Below are 26,129 nucleotides of genomic sequence, written 5' to 3' on the forward strand. Positions count from 1 at the left end.
AGAACTCATATCATTTGAAGAGAGCCATAGAGCTAAAGAAGACCTCAGCATTAGGTTTATGCATTACATCTCTCATGGTGACCACATGATACAAGAGGAAAAGGCCTAATTTGACAGTCTGGAGAATGGGATTCTAGTTCTAATCCTGCCACTGTACAACCTCAAAAATTAAAGTTACTACCTCATTTTCCTTATTTGTTATATGGATGTGTACTTCTGGTCTTATTATCTTACTTCAGAAGATGATTGAGAAGCCAAAGAAAGATAACAGGTAGGTGGTGAAGCTTAAATTGCTGTACAAATAACATATTGCTATAGCCATGACAGCTCCCCGCCCGCCCCCCAGCTAAAATTATTGCCAGGTTTTGTACTAAGCACTTTCCATGCATCATATTATTTAATTCTCATAATGATCCCATGTGATAGTGTTAGTATTATTGTTCATAGTTACACAAAGAAATTAAAGCTCAGAGAGGCAAAGTTATTTGACCATCCAGCTACTAATGGTAGAACCAGGAATCAACTGAAGTTGTGACTATGCCACCTACTGAGAAGAGCTCTTCGCCTCCATGAGCGTCAGTTGTTTTTCACCCTATCACTTCCATGTGCTTTCTTTGTATCTGGTAAGTACAGTATAGGACACATAGTAAATGTGCACAGAGAGGCAATCCAGTGTAGCAGTTAAGAATGTGAAATTCTGGAGCAAGAAGGCTGCCTGAATTTGAGTCCCATCTTTAACTTTTACTAGTTCTATGACCTTAGGGAAATTACTTAACCAATTAATATTGCATTTCTCCACCTGTAAAATGAGGAATATCTACCTCATAGGGTTATTGTTAGGATTAAATTAGTAAAATACAAAACATTTAAAATTTGTCTGGTGGGGTGCCTGGGTGGCTCAGTCATTAAGCGTCTGCCTTCGGCTCAGGTCATGGTCCCAAGGTCCTGAGATCGAGGCCCACATCGGGCTCCCTGATCAGCGGGAGGTCTGCTTCTCCCTCTCTCACTCCCCCTGCTTGTGTTCCCTCTCCTGCTGTGTCTCTCTCTGTCAAATAAATTAAAAAAAAAAATTTGTCTGGTGTACAGCAAACCCTCAATAAATGTTAACCATTATTATGTAGGAAATTATTATTAAGTAAATATTTCTCAAATCTTAGTGATTCTGTGGACTATGGAAAGGTAGGTAATGGAAGACAGAGAATTAGTCATGGAATTAGTACCAGGTACAGAGTTTTTGCCTGCTACAGTAACATGAAACCTGGCTCAAAATCTGGCCTAGCCTCAAGTAAAGACTTAGTTTCTTAAAAGCTCACACTTGGAATGGATACTTAACCATTCCAAGGCTTTCCACAAGTGGAGCTTCTCATATTCTATCAGACGGAATATAACTCTTGGCACCAGCAGCAAGAATGGTGGAAGTGTAGCTGAACATGACCAGAGAACAACTAATAATTAGGAATGTAGAGAAGATGCTTCATAAAAATCCACTGAACAATTAAAGGAATATTTACCTTGAGTTGTTCTTTGAAAGCAAAGTATTTTCCAGAGCAGTTAAGTTCATAGTTGAGCAGGCACTTCTGCTCCTCCATGGTTTCACTATCCATATCACTCCCCAGTTTGGCCACCTGTTTTCCAAACATCCTATGATACTCATCCAGAATAGCTCTAGATATATTCTTGATCTGCATGTGGTAGTCAGTCACCGCCTAGAAAAATACAAAATGTCTGGTAAAGAGGCCTCGAAGAGATCAAGATATATAATGGAACTCTGAAGCTGGTTTGGGTTTTATATTCAATAATGTTTTAGGTATAAATTGCCCTTTACTTTTCAGCTCAGAGACTACCAGCCAAAGGATTAAACACTATTCACTATTCATTGTATCTCACTGGTCACAAACAGAACCAGGAAGAGAAATATGAGAAGCTACAATTTCTCGCCCCTTCTAGAAAACATACTGAAGAGTCCATGCCTTATTTTCAAATGGGTGTACTCAACACCTTATTACTTATAGTTTCATCTTGGCTTTGGCACTTGCCTTCTGAGCTCCTCCTGTCCGACGGGTAAGAGGCGGCCTTGGAGGAATCATTTCCTTGACCCTGTACCAGAAAAAAATGACAAAAACAAAAACAAACTTTATTATCTGCAGATTTATGTTCTCTTATTCCTACTTCCAAATGGCCTGTATCGGAGTATCACACTTGAGCACTGCAATTCTCTCATGTAAAAGCCTAGATGTGAACCATAGAACAGTATACAGCTATGAACTAGATAGGAAAGAAGCTAGGAAGCAGCTACTCGAAAAGTAGCGAAGTTGTACTTTTGGCTAATTTGAGCCCTGGTTTTATTCTTACATATTTTTTTAAAACTGCTATTGCACTCAAGAGACTGCTTGACTCGGGAGTTGGCAAGAAACAGGTGTTATGATTTTAGGTGCACTCTGTAGAGTCTCTGAAAGAATGAAGTTTTGGAAATCTAAATGGTACAGGCAAGTGAATGCTTTTCTTTCCTCTCCATCTAGGGTAAAAAGTGTCCTCTCGTTACACATAATTTATGACTGCATTAAATTACAATAATGATATCAGACGTTGTGCTGATTAAGAGAATATATTTTGTTACTGTCAACCTACTTATGCCAAAACTTCTACCTTCCATTTTCAGGATACCTTATAAAAACTAGAGGAAATTAAATTCTTAGCTCTTCCTCCTTATAGTTTCAGATTCCTGCTGAAGTATATAGTACTGCCTTAAAATTTACAATCAAATTCACAAATTCAGTTTTTCTTTAATAGGTCTTATGTAATTGTATACCTCTGCTCATTATTTCTAATTTTAATTTTATTTATTTTAATAGGTAATATATCCTATGATTCAAAACTTATGAGGTATAAAACAATATATACTAAATTGTCTCCTTGTCATTTACCTTGTTGACAATCTTGTTGTCCAGCCACCCAATTTCCTCTCCAGAGACAATGTTACTTATTCACTCATTTAAAATATATACTGAGTGTCTACCATCCAACAGGCACTTTTCTAAGTATTGGGGATAGAGCATTAAACAAATTAGGACAAAAATTCTTGCCTTCATGGAGCTTATATGCTAGTGGGGAAAGAAAGACAGTAATTAAGATAAATATGTTAGTGATATGTGCCATGGAGAAAAATAATGCAGGAAGTCAGACAGACTATGTTGGGGACTAAGGTGGTGAAGTAGGGAAACACATTTCATCAAGACTCTTACTGAGATGGTAACATTTGAGTAAAGACCTCAAGGAAGTGAGGAAGCAAGTTGTGTAGATATCTGGGATAAGGAAAATACAGGCAAAGGGAACAGAAAGTGTAGAGGCCTTGTTGCAACAGTGTGCCTGGCATGCATGAAGAACAGCAGGAAGCCAAGTACGGCTAGACAGAAAAAGTGAGAGCAAAGTGCATACAGAATATGTAGGCACTTGTAGGCCATTGCAAGGACTTAGGCATTTACTCAGAGTGTACCAGGGAGTCACTAGTAGTTTCTGAGCAGAGGAGTTAGTTACATGAGTTGACCTCCATTTTAACACAATCAGTATAGAATGCTGTATTAAGAATAAATTGTCCAAATGTCCATCAATTAAAGAATGGGGAAAAAATGTGGTATATCCATAGAGTGAAATATTATTCCACAACAAAGAAATGAAGTACTGATACATGCTACAGTATGGATGAACCTTGACAGCATTATGTTAAATGAAATAAGCCAGTCACAAAGACCATGTATTGTATGATTCCATTTATATGAAATGTCCAAAGCTGGAAAATCTATACAGACAAAAAGTAGATACGTGGTTGCGTAGGGCTGGAGCGTTCTGGGTGAGGGGTTGGCATGAGGGTTGGGAGGAACTGTAGATTGACTGCTAATATGTGTGTGGTTTCTTTTAGGGGTAAGAAAAATGTCATAAAGTTGATTGTGGTGAAGGCTGTACAACTCTGTGAGTATACTAAAAACCACTGAATTGTACCATTTAAATGGGTGAAGTGAATGGTATGTGAACTATATCTCAATAAAGCTGTTACTTAATAAAAAGAATAAAGTGAAAGGTAGAATAGTATATGTAGGGAGACCAGGTGAGAGATTACTATGACTCTGACCAGAGAGTTTGTGAGAATTAGATATATGAATTCAGAGTTCAGGAGAGAGGTCCAGGATCCATATATAAATCTGGAAGCCATCAGCACATAGATGGTAGCTAGAGCCATGAGAGTAGACAAAAACCAAGGGAGTAAACGTAGATTGAAAAGAGGTCCAAGGACTGAGCTCTAAGAGACTCTAACATTTAGAGGCTGGAGAGATAAAGAAGGCCAGATGAGGAGGAATAAAACCAAGAGAATATGGTATCCTGAGAGCCTGGTAAAGAAAGTGCTTCAAGGAGGACTGAGTCATTAAACACTAATAACAGGTCACAATGACCCTGAAAACAGACCATTGGATTTAATAATGCAGTAGTCACTAATGGCCTTGCTAAAAACATTTATCTGTAAAGAAGTTACTGGAAGTGAGTTACTTGGTTAAAAGACACATGCTTATGTATTTTAATAGCTATTATGACATTGTCCTCCACAGGATTTTTACCAATTTATACTCTCACTAGTTTGAATGACAGAACCTATTTCTAATGTGCTCATCAACAACCTAATGAGTTATTAAGCTTTTTTGATCTTCTGCAATTTAAAAAGGTATTTCAGGGTAGTTTTTAATTTGTATTTCTTTTATTATAAAAGTAATTGAGCTTCTCTTCATGTTTAAGAATGCATTAAATTTATATATATACATTATTATACATTGACATAGATTCAGCAGTTAGTACATATATGTCTCATCCAGAACCAAAGGCAAATCATCTTTTATGAATATTGGGTCCAATATTCTAACACTGCCATTCTAATTTGCCTTTGTTCTATAATACTGTCACTTGGGCTAGCTTGGAGGAGAAATCTACCTTCTACGTACCTACAGCCAATGAAAAACTTACAGGTAATAACCATATCTCATTAAAAAGTCTAAGAATAGGGGCACCTGGGTGGCTCAGGTCCTGATCTCAGGGTGGTGGGATGGAGCCCCACATCAGGCTCTACACTCAGCAGAGGGTCTACTGGAGGTTCTCTCTTCCTCTCCCTCTGCCCCTCCCCACTGGGCTTTCTCTCTCTTTCTCTCTCTCTCTCTCTAAAATAAACAAATAAGGGCGCCTGGGTGGCTAAGTCAGTTAAGCATCTGCCTTCAGCTCAGGTCAAGATCCCAGGGTTCTGGGATCATGTCCCGCATCGGGCTCCCTGCTCAGCAGGCAGTCTGCTTCTCCTTCTGACCCTCTCCATTCTTGTTCTCTCTCTCTCTCTGAAATAAATAAATAAAATCTTTTTTTAAAAAAATAAATCTTTTAAAAAATAAAATAAAATAATAATACCGTACTGCATATTTGAGGGGCACCTGGCTGGCTCAGTTGAAAGAGTACGTGACTCAATCTCAGGGTCATGAGTTCAAGCCCCATGTTGGGTATAGAGATTACTAAAAACAAAATAAATAAAACTTAAAAACAAAACAAAACAAAAATATTGTATTGCATATTTGAAGGTTGCTAAAAGAGTAGAACTTAAAAGCTCTCATCACAAGAAAAAAATTTTTGCATAACTGTGTATGGTGACAGATATTAACTGGACTTATTGTGCTAATCATTTCACAGTGTATACAACTATTGAATCATTATGTTGTACACCTGAAACCAATATAATGTTAAATTTCAATTACACTTCAATAAAAAAATTATTAAAAATTGCACCTACATTTGCTATAAAACTTTCATTAAGCATGCTGTTATTTTGTCACTCAGTATTCCCTATGTAAGAGCTCAAATGAGAAATCTGTTTTAGAAATTAATGCCAGGAAGATATCTGATCTCATTTGGAACTAGCATGGGTCCTCCTTTAGGATTAGAGCTGCAAAATTTATAGTACTTCCCTGTTTGTTAAACAACTAAGATTTGATGCTTATTTATGAAAGTTCCATTTAATACTTTCTTCCTCTTTGTTTCCATGGCTTGAGTTTTTAACTTTCTATTTCCAGATTATTAATTTTATTTTATATATATCATTTATAGTAAATATTACCAACTTATTTTTGGAAAGGGACTAAATGTAAAGTTTTTTAAAAGTTTTGAAACTTTTTGGTATAAAGGATAAATGTACCACTACAAGCAAGTTATTTTCAAAAGAAGACTTCCAAATGACTAATATGTGAAAAAATGTTTACTCTCACTAAAACATTTACAATGTGGACTAAAATTAAAATGAGAAACTTTGAAAAAAATTAAATTAAAATGAGAAACTTTCTTCCCCTGCCAAAGTAGAAAATATAAAAAAGTACTGTGTTGTGAATGTATGAAGAAAGAGTAGGCTCATACATCACTTGTGGAACTGCAAACTTTTTGGAAGGCAACTTGGGGGTATTTATCAAGCCTTAAAAATATCTATAATAAATAGTCTCCAAGATAAAAGCTATCATTTCCTTTCATCCTGCACTGAGCATAGTGTTCCTCACACCAAAAGGTAAAGTCTAGACCAGCAAAATGATAGAGAAAAAAACTCTAAAGTCCCATCTCTTTGTAGAAACATTGAAAATAACAATCAGAAACTGTCAGAACCAACTCTGCCTGAACTGTGAAAGACAGTCAAAAGTTTATGGTAACCAAACGAATACTAAACCAAGAAAAAGGCAACTATAATAGTGGGGAAGCTTTGTGGCATTTTTACTTGCCCTTGCCTCACCCCATTCCCAGCTCAGCGGCAATATTGAAAATGGCAACCTGCATTTCCAGTGTGGCACGCTGGGCTCTGATGCTGGAGAAGCAGAGCAGACCTTCTTCACAAGTTACTACATTTGTTCTAACCTATCTGGGTCTACCTGAATGACTGACATAAAGCACTCAATTCTGTTTCTCCTATCTTGAAATCCATTCACAGTAGAAAACCAGTGGGTGTGCATTGCTCAAAAACATTGTAAGGTTATCAAAAACCCATAGCTCTGTGGGACAAAAGATTATGGTTGAGACACAACAAACCACCTAAGGCCTAGGAAGAAAAGCCAGTTTCTTTGGGAAATTAGGGTATTCAAAAGTACTTGTACAGAAGAATTTAGAAAGCTGCACACATGCTCAGGACAGGATATATGTTCAGAAAAGACCTGAGAAGAACCTAAGCTTCCACCACTGACTGATCTATAGTCCCAGTGCAAGCAGGAAGTGAAGGCTGAGGCAGAATTATAAACAGCCTAGTTAAGCGTTAAAAGAATGCTCCAGGGGCACCTGGGTAGCTCAGTCAATTAAGTGTCCGACTCTTGATTTTGGCTCAGGTCATGATCTCAGGGTTATGGGATTGAGCCCTGCCTCAGGCTCCCCGCTCAGCAGGGAGTCTGCTTCTCTCTCTCTCTCTGTGCCCCTCCCCCTGCTCACACATGCTCTCTCTCTCAAAATAAATAAATAAATAAATAATTTTTTAAAAAGATTTTATTTATTTATTTGACACAGAGAGAGACAGTGAGAGAGGGAATACAAGCAGGGGGAGTGGGAGAGGGAGAAGCAGGCTTCCCGCTGAGCAGGGAGCCTGATGAGGGACTCAATCCCAGGACCCTGGGATCATGACCTGAGCTGAAGGCAGATGCTTAATGACTGAGCCACCCAGGCACCCCTAAATAAATAAATCTTAAAAAAAAAAAAAAAATCCTCCAGCATGCAGTCATCCGCAAAAACAAAAAAATTTTTTTTTGTTTTATTTTTGTTTATGTGTTTGATTATATTAAAATCCTGGCATTCAAGAAAATCTCAATCAAAACACTGGCTGAACACAACCTATAACTTCAACAATTAAGAACAGCAAACCCTGGGGAAGGGGATAATCTGATTTCCAAACCCCCCACTTTATAATATCAAACTGTCCAGTTTTCAACAACAAAAAAAATCGCAAAATGTATAAAACATAAAAATATGCTCTTTCAAAAGAAAAACTAAGTTGATAGAAATTGTCCCTGAAGAAGCCCAGACACTGGACTTGCTACAGAAAGATGTGAAATAAAGCAACCTATTTGTGCTCAAAGAGTTAAAGGAAACCACAAACAAAGGAGTAAGAGAAATCAGGAAAATGGTGTATAAACAAAATAAGAATAGAATATCAGTAAAGAGATAGAAATTTTTAAAAGAACCAAATAGAATGTCTGTAGTTGAAAAGTACAATAACTGAAAGGAAATTACTAGAGCGTTCAACAGATTTGGTCAGGCAGAAGAAAGAATGAGCAAACCTGAAGATGGGATAACTGAAATTACCTAATCTGAGGAACAGAAAGAAAAACAAACAAACAAAAAGTAAACAGGGCCTAAAATCTGTAGGACACCATCAACATACACAACTTGTATGACCAACATACACCTTATGGGAATCCCGCAAGGAGAAGAGAGAAGGAAAAGGGCAGGAAGACAAGAATCTATACATCCAAGAAGCATAACAATTTCCAAGCAGATTTATACTAAGACACATTGTAGTCAAATTGTCAGAAACCAAAGACAAGAGAAAAGCTCAAAAAGCAGTGAGAGGAGTGACTTGTCACATAAGATAAACAGACAATTTCAATAATGTCAATAAGATTAACACAAGCCATAGAGGCCAGGAAGTACTAGGGTAACATATTTAAAGTTTTGGAAGAAAAAAAAATGCCAACCAAAAACTCTATATACAGCAAATTACCCTTCAAGAATGAAGAAAAAATTAACAAAATAAACAAAAACTAAGAGTCTATTAGTAAGATCTAATCTATAAGAAATGCTAAAGGGAGCCCTTCAGGCTGAAATGAAAGGACACTAGTCAGTAACTGGAAGGTAACTGAAGAAATAAGGAACCCTGGTAAATGTAAATATGAAAGCCATTATTATTGTACTTTTGGTTTGTAACCCTGTTTACTTGTTTTTAGAAGGTAAATGCATAAAATAATAGTTAGAAATCTTTGCTAATAGGCACAAAAATGTATAAAAATATAATCTGTGACAGCAGCACCTGGGTGGTTCAATTTGTTCAGTGTCTGACCCTTGATTTTGGCTCAGGTCATAATCTCAGGGTGGTGAAATCAAGCCTCCTGTCTGGCTCTGCAGGAACATTACTCCCCATTTTATAGAGATAAAAAGAATAATAAGAGAATATCATGAACAATTATATATCAACAAAGTGGATAATCTAGATGAAGTGGATAATTTTCTAGAAACACAATCAAAGCACTATGGTACAATAAAAAAACCGTTTTTAAAAATTACATTTATTTAAATGTGACATGGGTGTGTATGTTTGTGGTGTGTGTGTATAATATAGAAACTTTACAATAACTCCAGAAGGATAAATACCAGTTTTTTTAAAGTAGTTATCACTGGGTGAGTAGAAATCTGAGTGTTTTTATATACTTGCTGATATCAATTTTCTCCAAATCTTGATTTTTTTTATAATGAGCATATACTGCTTTTGTAATAAGAAAACAACAGTAACAAAAGAAATTTCATCTGAGGAAAAAAAACGGAAAACTTTCTGCTACTTAGCCTAGGAAAATTATATTTATGGGGACAATCTGAATTCCTTTTATTTATACTTAAAATGTGTTTGTAAAACAAGTATAAGAACCATTGCTACATACCTTCTGGCTAGCTCCTCTGGCATTCGCTTTGGAACCAAGGCTCTGTCCAGCTGAATCTCCAACACAATGTATGTCCCTGCTTCTACATATTGCTGTAAAGATATTTGTCTCTAATTTATTCTTTCCATTAAAAACAGATATTTATGAACCAGTTTTAGTAACATAAGATAACATTCACAATACAAGTAAGAAAACTGCATATACAACTATATGTATATAGCATGATCTTGACTGTCAAAATATTTTTAATATAGAAAAATAACTGGAAAGAAAATAGTAACAGTGGTTATCTCTTGCAGAAAAGCATTTTCAGTTTTATTCTTGGAAACTTTTATCTCAGCTGAAGCACTGTTTAACTTGTTCAATGCTTTTCTTGGAACTGTTTTAAGTGAATGCTATTCTTTCTGCCACCACACCTTCCAAGTCCTGTGGAAATATTCACATAACATTCTGATATTCCCACTCACAGCATCCACATCACCATCTACCAACTGCAGCCTGATGGACATTTCTACCCAGAATTTTGCCAGCATCCTAAATACAACATGTCCCAAATTGAACCTATCATTTCCCTTATATTGACCTCTCTTTTGACTTTTCTGTTAATGATTTTGTCATCCTTCTAGAAGGTAAGGCTTGAAACCTGAGTTATCTTTAGCTTTTCTTCCTCAGCACCCTCAAACTTCCCAATTCCAGATATTGCCTCTTCAAGTTTCTTTCTTTACTACAACATCTTCTCTAAATCAAACTGGCACTAACACTCATCTGTATTATAATAAAAACCTATAAACTGATATTTGAAGCCCCCTCCCCAATTTCCTTCTCTTTTTCACATCCTTGCAAGAGTTCTGCCCTGAAATACATATAAGGTCTTATTTCCACATAACTTAAAAACCTTTCATGTGAGTCTCCCAGATGAAGCTCAAGAGTCCCTCATCACCTATATAATGAAGGCCAAACTTTTTAGCAAGGCTTTCAACAACAAGCCTTTCTACAACTCAGTGCAGCCTCTCCTTTCTCACCTCCTTCTAGAATCTCTCCTTTCTTTTCATTTCTCTACTCCATACACTAAATTAATTGATATACTCCAAATTCTGCTACCTTCTTTGTGCCTTGACTCAAGTTATTCCCTGGCCCTGAAATGCCTACTCCCTCATCTTCATCTGGCAAATTGTTCTCTTAATCTTTCACTACTTAGCACAGATGCCACCTCTTCCATGTAGGCTTCTGAGACTGCCCCATCCTAAAGGAGTGATTAATCTGTCTTCTCTGAGCCCTCACAGCCCTTTTATTTGTACCTCTATTACAGCACTCATCAAAATTCTGTATTATGGTTAATTATGTACTGATCTGTTTCACCCACCAGACTATTGAGTGTCCTGAACGCACATGAGTAAATGCGGCAGATCATAAACCTTTGCATTCCTTCTAGTGCATAATATAGGAGAATTAATAAAAGACATAAACTTGTAATGTTAGAAAGGACCTTAAAGCTAATTTGGTACTACCTGCTCATTTTAGAGAGTCTCAACAAGACAAAGAAATTTACCCAAAGTCATAAGCTAGTCATGGCAAATATGGGACAGTAACTAAGATAATGAGCATTTTTCACAATATCATACTCAATTTTCCAACTCTTTATGCATAGTTACCTGTCCTTCTGGATTGTGGCTTAGAGAGGGTTCAACTTCCAAAGGAGTATCTGAGCTCTGAGATTTTATACTAGGTGCTTGCTGAAAGAAAATGAACACACCTCAAAAACTGAATTCTTACATGGTGTTCACAATGTTAGGAACAATGATCTTTATGTTGCAACAAAATGCAAACAAAACTGATGCAATTTGCCAGATAAGAAATCAGTGCAAGCCTCTGGAATGTAACAAAACTAACAAAATCATCACCTTCTAAACAACCTACCAAATCCCCAGGCCTAAGCCTTCCTTCCATATCCTTTTCTTTGACTGTTTTCTCTTCTTTCAGGTTCTTAGAAACAACAGGTTTAGACAATGGAGAATTAATTCCTCCTATTTTATTATTCTGAATCAAATGATGGCCAGTATCCCGGAACAAGCTAAATAAACATTTGGTCTGAAAAGAAACAACAAAAAAATGCAATGAATCACAGGCGAATGAGACAGATTTGAAAGAAACATATTATTCTTTAACATCATTCAGTTTTCTAGATAATCTCAACATTGTAGAATCAGAGGGAGATAGGGGAAATGAAAAACTTTATTGATTGCCATACTTGTTGAACAGGAAAACCGTCATAGAAAGTTAGCTGCCTACCCTATTATTTAAATTATTATGAGGTGGGACGCCTGGGTAGCTCAGACCGCTATGCATCTGTTTTCAGCTCAGGTCATGATCCCAGGGTCCTGGGAACGAGTCCCATATTGGGCTCCTTGCTCAGCGGGGAGCCTGCTTCTCCCTCTGCCTGCCGCTTCCCCTGCTTGTGCGCTCTCTCTCTGACAAATAAATAAAATCTTAAATTATTATGAGGAAACCTTTCAACCTTGCCTGATTTTGGTGTTTCATAACTCTTATTCCCAGAAAGCTTTTAATCTTTGATACACAATTTCAGATTATTTCTGCATAAGAAATATTATCTTATTACTACTGGCTTATCAAGTATAATTGGAAAAATAAGGCAGGCTTAAAGTTCAAACTAAAAACTTTGTATGAGAAAATTCAAACTTTAGGTAAATGACTGGGAAAAAAATCTCATAACAATTTTTTAATTAAACAACATGGGTAAAATCTAAATACAATTTATGCTGAGTGAAAGAAGCCAAACCAAAAAACAAAGAGGGGGAACAGTGGTCAGAGGTATGAGAGGATAATAGGGGAGACAAGAAAACTTTGGTGGGGGGGCAGGTAATGGATATGTACATTATCTTGATTACAGTGATAGTTTCACTGATATACTATAAATATTCACATACATGTCTTTGTGTAAATGCAGGTTTTCAGTTCTCTTGGGTAAGTTCCTAAAAATGATTTTCTGGGTTGTATGCTAAGTTAGTGTTTAACATAGATTTTCTGTATAATTTTTCTACCAAGTATTGAGATCGGAATAATGAAATTTCTAAATGTTACGCTCAGATTACCTATTTCTCCTTTCAGTTCTGTTGGATTTTGCTTCAAGTACTATGAGGTTCTGTTGTTAGGTATGTATACATTTATAATGCATATATTTATTATATACAATACTTTGTAAATTCTATCTTCCTAATTAGTTGACCCTTTAATCATTCTGACATGCCACTCTATGTTGTTAGTAATACTTCCTTGAAGTCTCTTTTGTCTGATATAAATATAGCCACTCAGCTGTTACACTTTCCATTTGCATGGTATATCTTTTCCATCTTTTTACTACAATTTATGTGTATCTGAATCTAAGTGTGTCTGTTTTTACACAGAATTATATTGAATCTTGATTTTTTAAAATCTGGTCTTGTAATCTCTAACCTTTCATTGGGGTGTTTAATGGTACTTACATATAAAGTTATTGTTGAAGTATTTACATGTATGTTTGCCATTTTGCTATTTGCTTTCTACATATCTTGTCTTTTTTATTCCTCTGCTGTTCCTTTAAGTGCCTTCTTTTATGTTAAATATTTGTGATGCTCCCATTTAATTCCTCTGTTTATATATATATATATATATATATATATATATATATATATATACATACACACACACACATATGTATTTGTGTATATGTATATGTACACACACATGATTTTCTTAGCCATCCTAACTAATCACAATCTATATCACATTGATACCAACTTAATTCTGGTATAATGTAGAAACTTTAGTGCACTGTAGTTCCATACTATCCTCCCTCCTTTATGCTATCGTTATCATATAAATTAAATCTATATATGTTATAAACCCAACAATATAATTAATGCTTTATATAATGTCTTTCAAAGAAATTAAGAGTAAAAGTGAAAAATATGTTTCTAAAATCTTTTATATTAACTTAAATTTAACCATTTTTAGTGCTCTTTGTTTCTTCTGGTGGATTCACGTTAGCAATTGGTGCCATACCCTTTCCAGCTGAAGAACTTCCTTTAGTGTTTCTTGTAAGACAAGTTAGTTAGTAACAAATTCTTTCAATATCTGTTTATCCTGGGATGTCTTTATTTCGCCTTCATTTTTGATTGCTAGAGTTTTCATTCAGCACTTTGAATATATTATGCCACTGCCTTCTGGATTCCTTTGTTTCAGAAGAAAAATCAGCTGTTAACTACATTGGTGCTCCCCTATAACCAATGAGTTGTTTTTCTCCTGTTGAATTCATGATTTTTCTCTTTGCCTTTTAACAGTTCACTATGATGTCTATATTGTAGATCTTTGTATGCTTATCCTACTGGGGATTCTCTGAACTTCTTGGATATGTAGATTAATGTATTCATCAAACATGGGACATTTCCAGGAGGGAGAGGAGCAAGCTGGTGGAGGAGTAGAAGACCTAAATTTCCTCTGGTCCCAGGAATTCAGCTAGTTATCAAACCATTCTGAACACCTACAAACTAAACAGGGGATCGAAGAAAAGAATAGTAGCAATTCTATGAACAGAAAAGTGACCACTTTCTGGAAGGTAGGACATGCGGAGAAGTGAATCTCAGGTGATAACATGGGAAGATAGACCCCGGGGGTGGGGGGCGGGGGAGGGAGCCTCCGTCAGCCGGCTACCGGCAAGTGACAGAGCAGCGGAGCACAAAATTGGAACTTTTAGAAGTCTGCTCCACTGAAGGACGTCACTCCAGTGGCTAAGCAAGGGGTGGGGGGGGTGGGTGTGGAACCCTCACTGGGACAGTGTGGTCTCAGGACCCTCGGGGTCACAGAAAGACCAGGGGTGACTGAGTGTGGCAGAGCTCCCAGGTATTGGAGCGGGGAGGCCGGCTGCAAAGACGGAGCCAAGGAGTGGGCTCGCAGCTCGGGGTTGCCATAAACCGTAATCTGTGGCACAGTCGGGCCACTGCTCTTCGAGCAGGCACCCAACAAGTGGCAGATTGGGAGAGTCTCCCCTTCTTCCCCCGGGAGGAGCAGCACGGGAGTGCACCGCAGGAATCTGCTGGGTTTGGAGACTCCAAACGGGGTCGGGTGCCAGAGATAGAAACATTTGGTCATGGGCCAGGTGAGCTCGGAGTGCGGCCGGAGACCAGGGAGACAGGAGTAACTGACTGCTTTCCTCTGCGGGCTCACTCAGGAGTGGAGCCCTGAGTTCTTGGCTCCTCTGGGGCCAGAGATTGGGAAGCCTCCATTTTCATTCTTGTCCTCCAAAGCTGTACGGAAAACTTTCGGGGAACAAAAGCTACCGAGAGCAAACCCGAGCAGATTACTTAGCCTGGCCCCTGACAAGGGCGGTGCAATTCCACCTCGGGCAAAGACATTTGAGAATCACTGCAACAGGCCCCTCACCCAGAAGATCAGCAAGAACATCCAGCCAAGACCCAGTTTACTGATCAATGAGAACTGTAAAACTCCAGTGCTAGGGGAATACAGCACATAGAATTCATGGCTTTTTCCCCATGATTATTTAGTCTTTCAAAGTTAATTTTTAAAATTTTCTTTATTTTTTCTTTTTCTATTTCTTTTTTTTTTAATTTTTCTTCTTTCCTTTTTCAACCAACATCTTATCAATTCCTTTTTAAATTTTTTTTAAAAGATTTTATTTATTTGACAGAGAGACAGAGACAGTGTGAGAGGGAACACAAGCAGGGGGAGCAGGAGAGGGAAAAGCAGGCTTCCCATGGAGCAGGAAGCCCAATGCGGGGCTCGATCCCAGGACCCTGGGATCGTGACCTGAGCCAAATGCAGACACTTAATGACCAAGCCACCCAGATGCCCCTTAAAAATCTTTTTTAGTTTTCATTTTTACAGTCATATTCTATGCCCTCATTGTATTTAACCATATATATATATTTCTTTCTTTAAAATTTGGTATACAGTTTCTTCTAACAGACCAAAATATACCCTAAATCCAGTGTATGGCTTTGTTCTAGTCTCCCAACTGATCACATTCTCTCCTTTTTTTTTTTTTCTTCTTTCTGTTTTCAACCAATTTCTTATCTTATCAATTGCTTTTTTAAAATCTTTTTTATTTTTCATCTTTACAGTCATATTCCATCCCTTCATCATATTTACCCTTATTTTTGTATATATATGTTTTTCTTTCTTTAAATTTTTGGGAGGCAGTTTCTTCTAACAGACAAAAAAACACTCAAAATCTAGTGTGTGGCTCTGTTCTATTCACCATCCTGATCATATTCTTTTTTTTTTTTTTCTTTCTTTTCCCCCCGGTTTCAGGTCTCTTCTGATGTGTTTAGTATATATTTTTCTGGGGTCGTTGTTACCCTGTTAGCATTTTGTTCTCTCATTCATCTACTCTTCTCTGGACAAAATGACAAGATGGAAAAACTCACCTCAAAAAAAAAAAAGAACAAGAGGCAGTACCAACCGCCAGCGACCTAATCAATATGGACATTAGTAAGATGTTGGAACTAGAGTTCAGAATGACGATTATAAAGATACTAGCTGGGCTTGAAAAAGCATAGAAGCTACTAGAGAATCCCTTTCTGGAGAAATAAAAGAACTAAAATCTAACCAAGTCAAAATCAAAAAGGCTATTAATGAGGTGCAATAAAAAATGGAGGCTCTAACTGCTAAGATTAATGAGGCAGAAGAAAGAATTAGTGATCTAGAAGACCAAATGATGGAGAATAAAGAAGCTGAGAAACAGAGAGATAAACAACTACTGGATCACGAGGGGAGAATTCGAGAGATAAGTGATACCATAAGACAAAACAATATTAGAATAATTGGGATCCCAGAAGAAGAGGAAAGAGAGAGAGGGGCAGAAGGTATATTGGAGCAAATTATAGCACATTCTTCTCTAGTGCACATGGAACATTCTCCAGAATAGATCACATCCTGGGTAACAAATCAGGTCTCAACCAGTACCAAAAGATTGGGATCATTCCCTGCATATTTTCAGACCACAATGCTTTGAAACTAGAACTCAATCACAAGAGGAAAGTCGGAAAGAACTCAAATACATGGAGGCTAAAGAACATCCTACTAAAGAATGAATGGGTCAAACAGGAAATTAAAGAAGAATTAAAAAAATTCATGGAAACAAATGAAAATGAAAAAACAAAATATTTGGGATGCAGCAAAGGGAGTCCTAAGAGGAAAGTATATAGCAATACAAGCCTTTCTCAAGAAACTAGAAAGGTCTCAAATACACAACCTAACCCTATACCTAAAGGAGCTGGAGAAAGAACAGCAAGTAAAGCCTAAACCCAGCAGGAGAAGAGAAATAATAAAGATCAGAGCAGAAATCAATGAAATAGAAACCAAAAGAACAGTAGAACATATCAACGAAAATAGGAGCTTGTTCTTTGAAAGAATTAACAAGATTGATAAACCCCTGGCCAGACTTATCAAAAAGAAAAGAGAAAGGACCCAAATAAACAAAATCATGAATGAAAGAGGAGAAATCACAGCCAACACCAAAGAAATACAAACAATTATAAGACTATATTATGAGCAACTATATGGCAGCAAATTAGACAATCTGGAAGAAATGGATGCATTCCTAGATACATATAAACTACCAAAACTGAACGAGGAAGAAATAGAAAACCTGAACAGACCCATAACCAGTACGGAAATTGAAGCAGTAATAAAAATCTCCCAACAAACAAGAGCCCAGGGCCAGATGGCTTCCCAGGGGAATTCTACCAAACATTTAAAGAAGAATTAATACCTATTCTTCTGAAACTGTTCCAAAAAATAGAAATGGAAGGAAACCTTCCAAACTCATTTTATGAGGCCAGCATTACCTTGATCCCAAAACCAGACAAAGACCCCACCAAAAAGGAGAATTACAGACCAATATCCCTGATGAACATGGATGCAAAAATTCTCACCAAAATACTAGCCAATAGGATCCAACAGTACATTAAAAGGATTATTCACCACAACCAAGTGGGATTTATTCCTGGGCTGCAAGGTTGGTTCAATATCTGCAAATCAATCAATGTGATACAATACACTAATAAAACAAAGAACAAGAACCATATTATCCTCTCAATAGATGCAGAAAAAGCATTTGACAAAGTACAGCAACGTTTTTGATTAAAACCCTTCATAGAGTAGGGATAGAGGGTACATACCTCAATATCATAAAATCTACCTATGAAAAACCCACAGTGAATATCATTCTCAATGGGGAAAAACTGAGAGCTTTTCCCCTAAGGTCAGGAACACGGCAGGAATGTCCACTATCACCACTGCTATTCAACATAGTATTAGAAGTCCTAGCCTCAGCAGTCAGACAACAAAAAGAAATAAAAGGCATCCGAATCAGCAAAGAAGAAGTCAAACTCTCACTCTTTGCAGATGATATGACACTTTATGTGGAAAACCCAAAAGACTCCACCCCAGAACTGCTGGAACTCATACAGGAATTTAGTAAAGTCACAGGATATAAAATCAATGCACAAAAATCAGTTGCATTTCTATACACCAACAACAAGACAGAAGAAAGAGAAATTTAGGAGTTGATCCCATTTACAATTGCACCCAACACCATAAGATACCTAGGAATAAATCTAACCAAAGAGGCAAAGAATCTGTACTCAGAAAACTATAGAACACTCATGAAAGAAATTGAGGAAGACACAAAGAAATGGAAAAACTTTCCATGCTCATGGACTGGAAGAACAAATATTGTGAAAATGTCAATGCTACCCAGAGCAATCTACACATTTAATGCAATCCCTATCAAAATACCATCAACTTTTTTCAAAGAAATGGAACAAATAATCCTAAAATTCGTGTGGAACCAGAAAAGACCCCGAATAGCCAGAGGAATATTGAAAAAGAAAAGCAAAGCTGGTGGCATCACAATTCCGGACTTCAAGCTCTATTACAAAGCTGTCATCATCAGCAAAATAAGTCAATTAGAGAAAGACATGTATCATATGACCTCACTGATATGAGGAATTCTTAATCTCAGGAAACAAATTGAGGGTTGCTGGAGTGGGGGGTGGGGTGGGAGGGATGGGGTGGCTGGGTGATAGACATTGGGGAGGGCATGTGCTATGGTGAGTGCTGTGAATTGTGCAAGACTGTTGAATCACAGATCTGTACCTCTGAAACAAATAATGCAATATATGTTAAGAAAAAAAAAAAGAAGAAGATAGCAGGAGGGGAAGAATGAAGGGTGGGGAAATCGGAGGGGGAGATGAACCATGAGAGATGATGGACTCTGAAAAACAAACTGAGGGTTCTAGAGGGGAGGGGGGTAGGAGGATGGGTTAGCCTGGTGATGGGTATTAAAGAGGGCACGTTCTGCATGGAGCACTGGGTGTTATGCACAAACAATGAATCATGGAACACTACATCAAAAACTAATAATGTAATGTATGGTGATTAACATAACAATAAAAAATTAAAAACAAAAAACCAAAAAAAAACCAAAGCTGTCATCATCAAGACAGTATGGTACTGCCACAAAAACAGACACATAGATCAATGGAACAGAATAGAGAGCCCAGAAATGGACCCTCAACTCTATGGTCAACTAATCTTTGACAAAGCAGGAAAGAATGTCCAATGGAAAAAAGTCTCTTCAACAAATGGTGTTGGGAAAATTGGACAGCCACATGCAGAAGAATGAAATTGGACCATTTCCTTACACCACACACAAAAATAGACTCAAAATGGATGAAAAACCTAAATGTGAGACAGGAATCCATCAAAATCCTAGAGGAGAACACAGGCAGCAACCTCTTCGACCTCAGCCGCAGAAACTTCTTCCTAGAAACATTGCCAAAGGCAAGGGAAGCAAGGGCAAAAATGAACTACTGGGACTTCATCAAGATAAAAAGCTTTTGCACAGCAAAGGAAACAGTCAACAAAACCAAGAGACAACCGACAGAATGGGAGAAGATTTTTGCAAATGACATATCAGATAAAGGGCTAGTATCCAAAATCTATAAAGAACTTATCAAACTCAACACCCAGAGAACCAATAATCCAATCAAGAAATGGGCAGAAGACATGAACAAACATTTCTGCAAAGAAGACATCCAAATGGCCAACAGACACATGAAAAAGTGCTCAACATCACTCAGTGTCAGGGAAATACAAATCAAAACCTCAATGAGATACCACCTCACACCCATCAGAATGGCTAAAATTAACAAGTCAGGAAATGACAGATTTTGGCAAGGATGCGGAGAATGGGGAACCCTCCTACACTGTTGGTGGGAATGCAAGCTGGTGCAGCCACTCTAGAAAACAGTATGGAGGTTCCTTAAAAAGTTGAAAATAGAGCTACCCTACGACCGAGCAATTGCGCTACTGGGTATTTACCCCAAACATACAAATGTAGTGATCCGAAGGGGCACCTGCACCCCAATGTTTATAGCAGCATTGTCCACAATAGCCAAACTATGGAAAGAGCCTAGATGTCCATCAGCAGATGAATGGATAAAGAAGATGTAGTATATATATATACAATGGAATATTATGCGCCATCAAAAAAAAAAAAAGAAATCTTCCCATTTGCAATGACGTGGATGGAACTAGAGGGTATTATGCTAAGCGAAATAAGTCAGTCAGAGAAAGACAAGTATCATATGATCTCACTGATATGAGGAATTTGAGAAAAAAGACAGAGGATCATAGGGGAAGGGAGGGAAAAATGAAACAAGATGAAACCAGAGAGGGAGACAAACTATAAGAGACTCTTAATCTCAGGAAACAAACTGAGGATTGCTGGAGTGGAGTGAGGTGGGAGGGATGGGGTAGCTGGGTGATGGACATTGGGGAGGGTATGTGCTATGGTGAGTGCTGTGAATTGTGTAAGACTGATGAATCACAGACCTGTACCCCAGAAAAAAATAATACATTGTATGTTAATTTTAAAAAATGGGTCATTTCCAGACATTATTTCTTCATGTATCATTTCTGTCTCTTACTCTCTCTCTTCTCTCCTGGGACTCTGATTACAATTATGTTGGTTGCTCTCCACAAGATATCCATTTCAACCAACAACATCACTGGGCATAGGTCCTCAACCCACTGCTCCAAATTGTGTGAAGCTTCTATGGCAGCAGAATCACTGCACTGATTAAGCCGAAGGAGTGGAGTAGGGAAGAGCTTAGGTAAGTTTTAGGAGCAGCCCTAAGCAAGAATGCCTCAAACTTCATAGTTTTTCATGCATTAATACTTCTCGGTTTGTTGATGCCTTTGGTCAATTTCCAGAGTGCTGAAATGATTTTTTGTCAATTTGTCCAGCTTTATAGTTGCTTTTGGGGGTGGGTGGATAGAAAATTTGACAAGCTCCTCACTCAGACATAGACAAAAAGATTTTCTCTCTAATATTTTCCATATATATTTAAAATTATGATTATATATTTTTAAAAAGTTGTGATCACATTGAATGTAATTTTATATCCTGATTTTTTATTTAATAGACTATCACATACATCCTCTCATGTTTTTAAAATTTTCATAAGGATAATTTTTAATATATGCACAATATTCTCCAACCATATGGATATAATAAAAGTAATAGATAAAGATGTCTGTGTGTCAACTATTCCCCATAGTGCTTTACATATTTTACCTCATTTAATATGTAAAACAACTCTAGGAAATGAGCATTGTCTTCATTTTATTGACAAATAAACTAAAGTTGAGAGAAACTTAGTCACTTGCCTGAAGTCACCCAGCTAGTGAATGGCAGTTCCAGAATTCAAACTAGAGGCTGACTGACATCAAGGCCTATAACCTTTCAATTATGGTATACTGTTTCCCTCAGATTCCTAAGAATATCTTCATGTAGTAAAATTTGGATACAATTCTACTTATTCCCTTAAAATAGATTCCTAGAAGTAGGAATACTATGGGAAAAGATTTAAGCATTCTAAGCTTCTTAATACATACTGACAATTTTTTTTTTTTTTTTGCAGTTTGTACTAATTTACACTTCTAGTAGTGAATGAGAGTTGTTGTTTTACTACACCTTTGCCACCAATGGGCACTATCATATATTTTTTAAGGGTTTTATTTATTTATTTGACAGAGAGACACAGCAAGAGAGGGAACACAAGCCGGGGGAGTGGGAGAGGGAGAAGCAGGCTCCCCACCGAGCAGAGAGCCTGATGCGGGGCTTGATCCCAGGACCCCGGGATCATGACCTGAGCCGAAGTCAGATGCTTAACAATTGAGCCACCCAGGCACCCCCATTATCATATTTTAAAGAATTGTCTAATTTTACAGGTAAAATGATATTTTATTATTATTTTAATTTGCAATTTTTTGATTATAGATAAGGCCAAACATTTCTTCTTTTATTTATTCGCCATTGACATTTCTTCTTTTGTGATCTGCTATTTCATGTACTTTGCCCTTTAAGAAAAAATCGGTGTGTTTTTCTTATTAGTTTGATAAAGTGCTTTATATTTTAGGAATAATAGCCATCTTTCAGATATGTATCCAAATATTCCCCCCAGTTTTTCGGTTACATTGTAATTTTGTTTATGATGGCTTCTTCTACATATAGAAGCTATTCACTTTTTGGTAATCTAAATCTTTTATATCTTTCATTGCTTTCAAGCCTAGGAAGTCTTCCCGGAATTCGTATCTTTTAATTAATAGTCACTTCAACTTTTATATTCTTCACATTTAACTATTCTAATAAACTCTTTCAGAATTTATTTTGATCTATGCTATATGTAACATTTTGGCATTCTTTTTGTCCATTTAACTATTTATAAAACATTAACAATTTAATGGACACAAATTTATCATTTTTATTTATAATAATTTACTAAACCTTTATTATTAGACATTTAAACTTATTTTTAGTTTTTACTATTATAGATCCCAAAAAGTTTTTATGAATATGGAGTTTTTGATCCTATCAAATTATTTCCTTAAGATACCTCCTTATAAGTGTGATTTTTGATTAAAGGATACTTATATAGAAAGAATTTACTACTTAGCTGGTTTGTAAATAGATGATAGGTCTTTCATGACTCTATTATTGAAAAATAGCTGTCTTAATAATGATGAAAGACTAATGTTTTTTTTATTATTGTTATGTTTATTATAAAGACTCACTTTCTCCTAAGAAACAACATGGTAGGGGCGCCTGGGTGGCTCAGTTGGTTAAGCGACTGCCTTCGGCTCAGGTCATGATCTCAGGGTCCTGGGATCGAGCCCCGCATCGGGCTCCCTGCTCGGCGGGAAGCCTGCTTCTCCCTCTCCCTCTCCCCCTGCTTGTGTTCCCTCTCTCGCTGTGTCTCTGTCAAATAAATAAAAAAAAATCTTTAAAAAAAAAAAAAAAAGAAACAACATGGTAAAACTGACTTTTTGCTTGGGGGAAATATATATATATATTCTCTATTTATATGTAGACATATAGATAGGTAAAAAGATAGATGATTTTAACATTTTAACACCTGAAAATGGAAAGAACCATATTGTAGCTCATTAATCAGCTCATGGATTTAAGTTTTTACATACTTAACACACTAGACTTCTTTCATTTCCTAAAGATTGTGTATCTGACTTTATTGAGTAAAATTGAAATATAATAAACTACATATTTAAAGTATACAATTTGATGAATTTTGACACATGTATACACATGTGAAACCATCACCACAGTCAAGATAACCAACATTTCCCTCATCCCTAATACTTTCCTCACATTCTTTCATAATCCCTCCTTTGCTCTATTCCTGTTCCCAAGCAACCACTGGTCTGCTTTATGTCACTACAGACTATTTTCCTAGAATTCTATTTAAATGGAATCATACATTCTGTACTCTCTTTTATCTGGCTTCTTTCATTTAGCATAATGCATTTGAGATTCATCCATGTTGCATGTATGAATAGTTCATTCCTTTTTTACTACTGAGTAGTATTTCATTATATAGATATACAACAAAATTTGTTTTTCTGTTCACCGGTTGATGGAGATTTAGGTTGTTTCCAGTTTTTGACTTTTCATTATCCTCAAGTTTTTAAGGTTCAATGACAGAATGACTGCAAGGTGCTATATTTAACATCCTAGTATACCAACTGGTTCCAAATTTCAATTGCAAAGATGTGTATGCTAAAGATGTAAATAAACACATACATAAAGGATAAATTAGGATAATACCTTCTATATAATTTTTTCTTACCTTTTCATAGACTGTACTGTCTAGGTAAGGGTAAACATGAAAAGCTCCCCGAATTCTCTTCACACCTGGATACAGCAATGGGACCATATTAACATAAGCCACACCATGAAATGAAAGCTGACTTTCATCATCAGCCTAAAGGATTAAAACCAGAGAGCTGTTAGTGCTATAGAGCAATGTAGCATAAGGTATGGAGCTCTGACTTAGTCATTCAAAGACCTGGCTTTAGGAACTAGCTATGCTACTTAACTTTGGCTTTGGGTCAGTTACGTAGATATTTTGGATCTACATTTCTTTATATTCAAAATGGGTTTAATAATACCATGATCAGTGAAATAATGCATATAAACAGTGTTAATGAATAGTAAAGACAGTAGTTAGATCAACACATACTCAAATTAATTGATAATATATGTATTCAACCAAAAAGTCAATTTCACCATGTTGCTTCTAAGGAAAAAGTGAAGCTTCGTAAAATAAAAACAACAACAATGGAAAAGAATCAGAAGCTGTGACTTTTAGCTTTAATTTATAGATTTTTATGAGTGAAAGGGACCTTACAAATCCTCCAGACCAGTGATGACAAATAGACTTTAACTTATGCCTAAATTCCAATAAATTGGTGGATTTGTTTCAGAGTACTGTATCGAGAAAGATTCTGTATCTTTATCTGAGTTCAGAAAGAAAGAGTGTTTTGATTAATCAGTAATATCTGCCATGGATGACAAGAATGAATGATAGTCTCCTATCATGTATTTTCCATCTCTAATTTCATCTAAACTCCCATTACAAAGATGAGTAACATGTTAATTAATATAAAAACATAATTTTTAATGGATGTATGGTTTGCCATAGAAAACTTTAATAGGGAAAAAATCAATTTAGCAAAAGAAAATACACTTAATCCCCACAAGATTAAAAATAATCTTTTTATTTCACATATTATAATAATTAGAAATTAGATTAAAAAGTCCTATGTTCATGTAATAATATTGTATTGTTAAGGAAAGTTAGCCAATGTACATTATATATTACAAAGGGAGAAGTGATTACTAGTAGTAGTATTTTTATTATGCAAAAAACTCTATTTTAAAAGTCAATAAAATAATTTAGGTACTTGTTAAGTATTTGTGGTATACCATGAATCATGCTAGGTGCTGTGGAGGACACAAAGCAGTCTATGACAGGATTCCTACCCTCAAAGAATTTATGAACAAGCAGAAAAGACCAGACATGCACAAATAAAATAATAGAGAACATGTTCTAGGCTCACAAAACTAGATCTTTTCAGAATAATGTACATCAATGAATTCTATTACTCTAATTAGCAGGCTAAAACATTGTAAGTAGGATGTCTAAAAGAAATTCAGGAAAATGCATTAGGTTGAACCATATCGCCAATATTTAACTACTGTGCCCTATAAAAATGGCTATTTTGTGTGGTTTTATTGATGGTAAAACTATAATAAAGAGCTAAAGGGAAATAGGATATCTGGGAATAAAGTCTAAACAATTTTTAGTGGACAATGGGGAGCTAGGGTGACCAGTTATCTTGATTTGCCAGGGACAGGAGAGTTTCCTGGGACATGAGATTTTCAGTGCTAACACCAGGAAACTACTTGGCAAATCAGGTTAAGTTGGTCACTCTAGAGAGCAGCCACATCAGTTCACACACTCCGTTGGTATCAGAATTAGAAGCAGAATAAAAGGTTGGGTCTAGGGACGCCTGGGTGGCTCAGTCATTAAGCGTCTGCCTTTGGCTCAGGTCATGATTCCAGGGTCCTGGGATCGAGCCCAGCATCGGGCTCCCTGGTCCGTGGGAAGCCTGCTTCTCCCTCTCCTGCTCCCCCTGCTTGTGTTCCCTCTCTCACTGTGTCTCTCTCTGTCAAATAAATAAATAAAGTCTTTTTAAAAAATAAAAAAATAAAAGGTTGGGTCTAACCAGACATTTCTTATATAAATATTTTTAAGCAAACAAATTAACCTTATCAAATTTTGCAGCTTTCCCTTTGGGTGCAGTAGTCAGAGGAACTCTTGTGATCTCTACAGGCCAAAATCGACAATCAGCAATTCGCTTCTGAAAACTGCAAATCAAAAATCAGTCCATTAACATTATATACAAAAATGAGGTTAGTGTAATTTAAAGGGAAGTATTCTTCTCCTTTAAAAAGTAATGGAGGGGTGCCTGGGTGGTGCAGTCAGCTAGGCA

The 26,129-nt window shown here is 36.6% G+C and overlaps 1 protein-coding gene across 13 annotated transcripts in view; it reads right to left on the reverse strand.

Annotated features, from left to right (window-relative positions):
* CFAP70 (cilia and flagella associated protein 70) overlaps positions 1-26,129 on the reverse strand; it is a 111,406-nt gene that overhangs the window by 39,839 nt on the left and 45,438 nt on the right. For 11 of the 13 annotated variants that reach the window (XM_032423723.1, XM_032423725.1, XM_032423728.1 and 8 more), the window contains 7 exons: positions 25,905-26,004; positions 23,921-24,055; positions 11,610-11,780; positions 11,345-11,425; positions 9,693-9,784; positions 2,037-2,097; positions 1,512-1,706 (listed from right to left, as the gene is read on the reverse strand). In XM_032423723.1, coding sequence (XP_032279614.1) covers positions 1,512-1,706; positions 2,037-2,097; positions 9,693-9,784; positions 11,345-11,425; positions 11,610-11,780; positions 23,921-24,055; positions 25,905-26,004 — 835 coding nt within the window. The remainder of the gene's footprint in view (positions 1-1,511; positions 1,707-2,036; positions 2,098-9,692; positions 9,785-11,344; positions 11,426-11,609; positions 11,781-23,920; positions 24,056-25,904; positions 26,005-26,129) is intronic. The other 2 variants (XM_032423730.1, XM_032423733.1) reach the window with 2 other exon arrangements.

The sequence above is a fragment of the Phoca vitulina genome, unplaced genomic scaffold, assembly GCF_004348235.1.
Source record: "Phoca vitulina isolate PV1807 unplaced genomic scaffold, GSC_HSeal_1.0 scaffold29, whole genome shotgun sequence".
Lineage (NCBI taxonomy): Eukaryota > Metazoa > Chordata > Mammalia > Carnivora > Phocidae > Phoca > Phoca vitulina.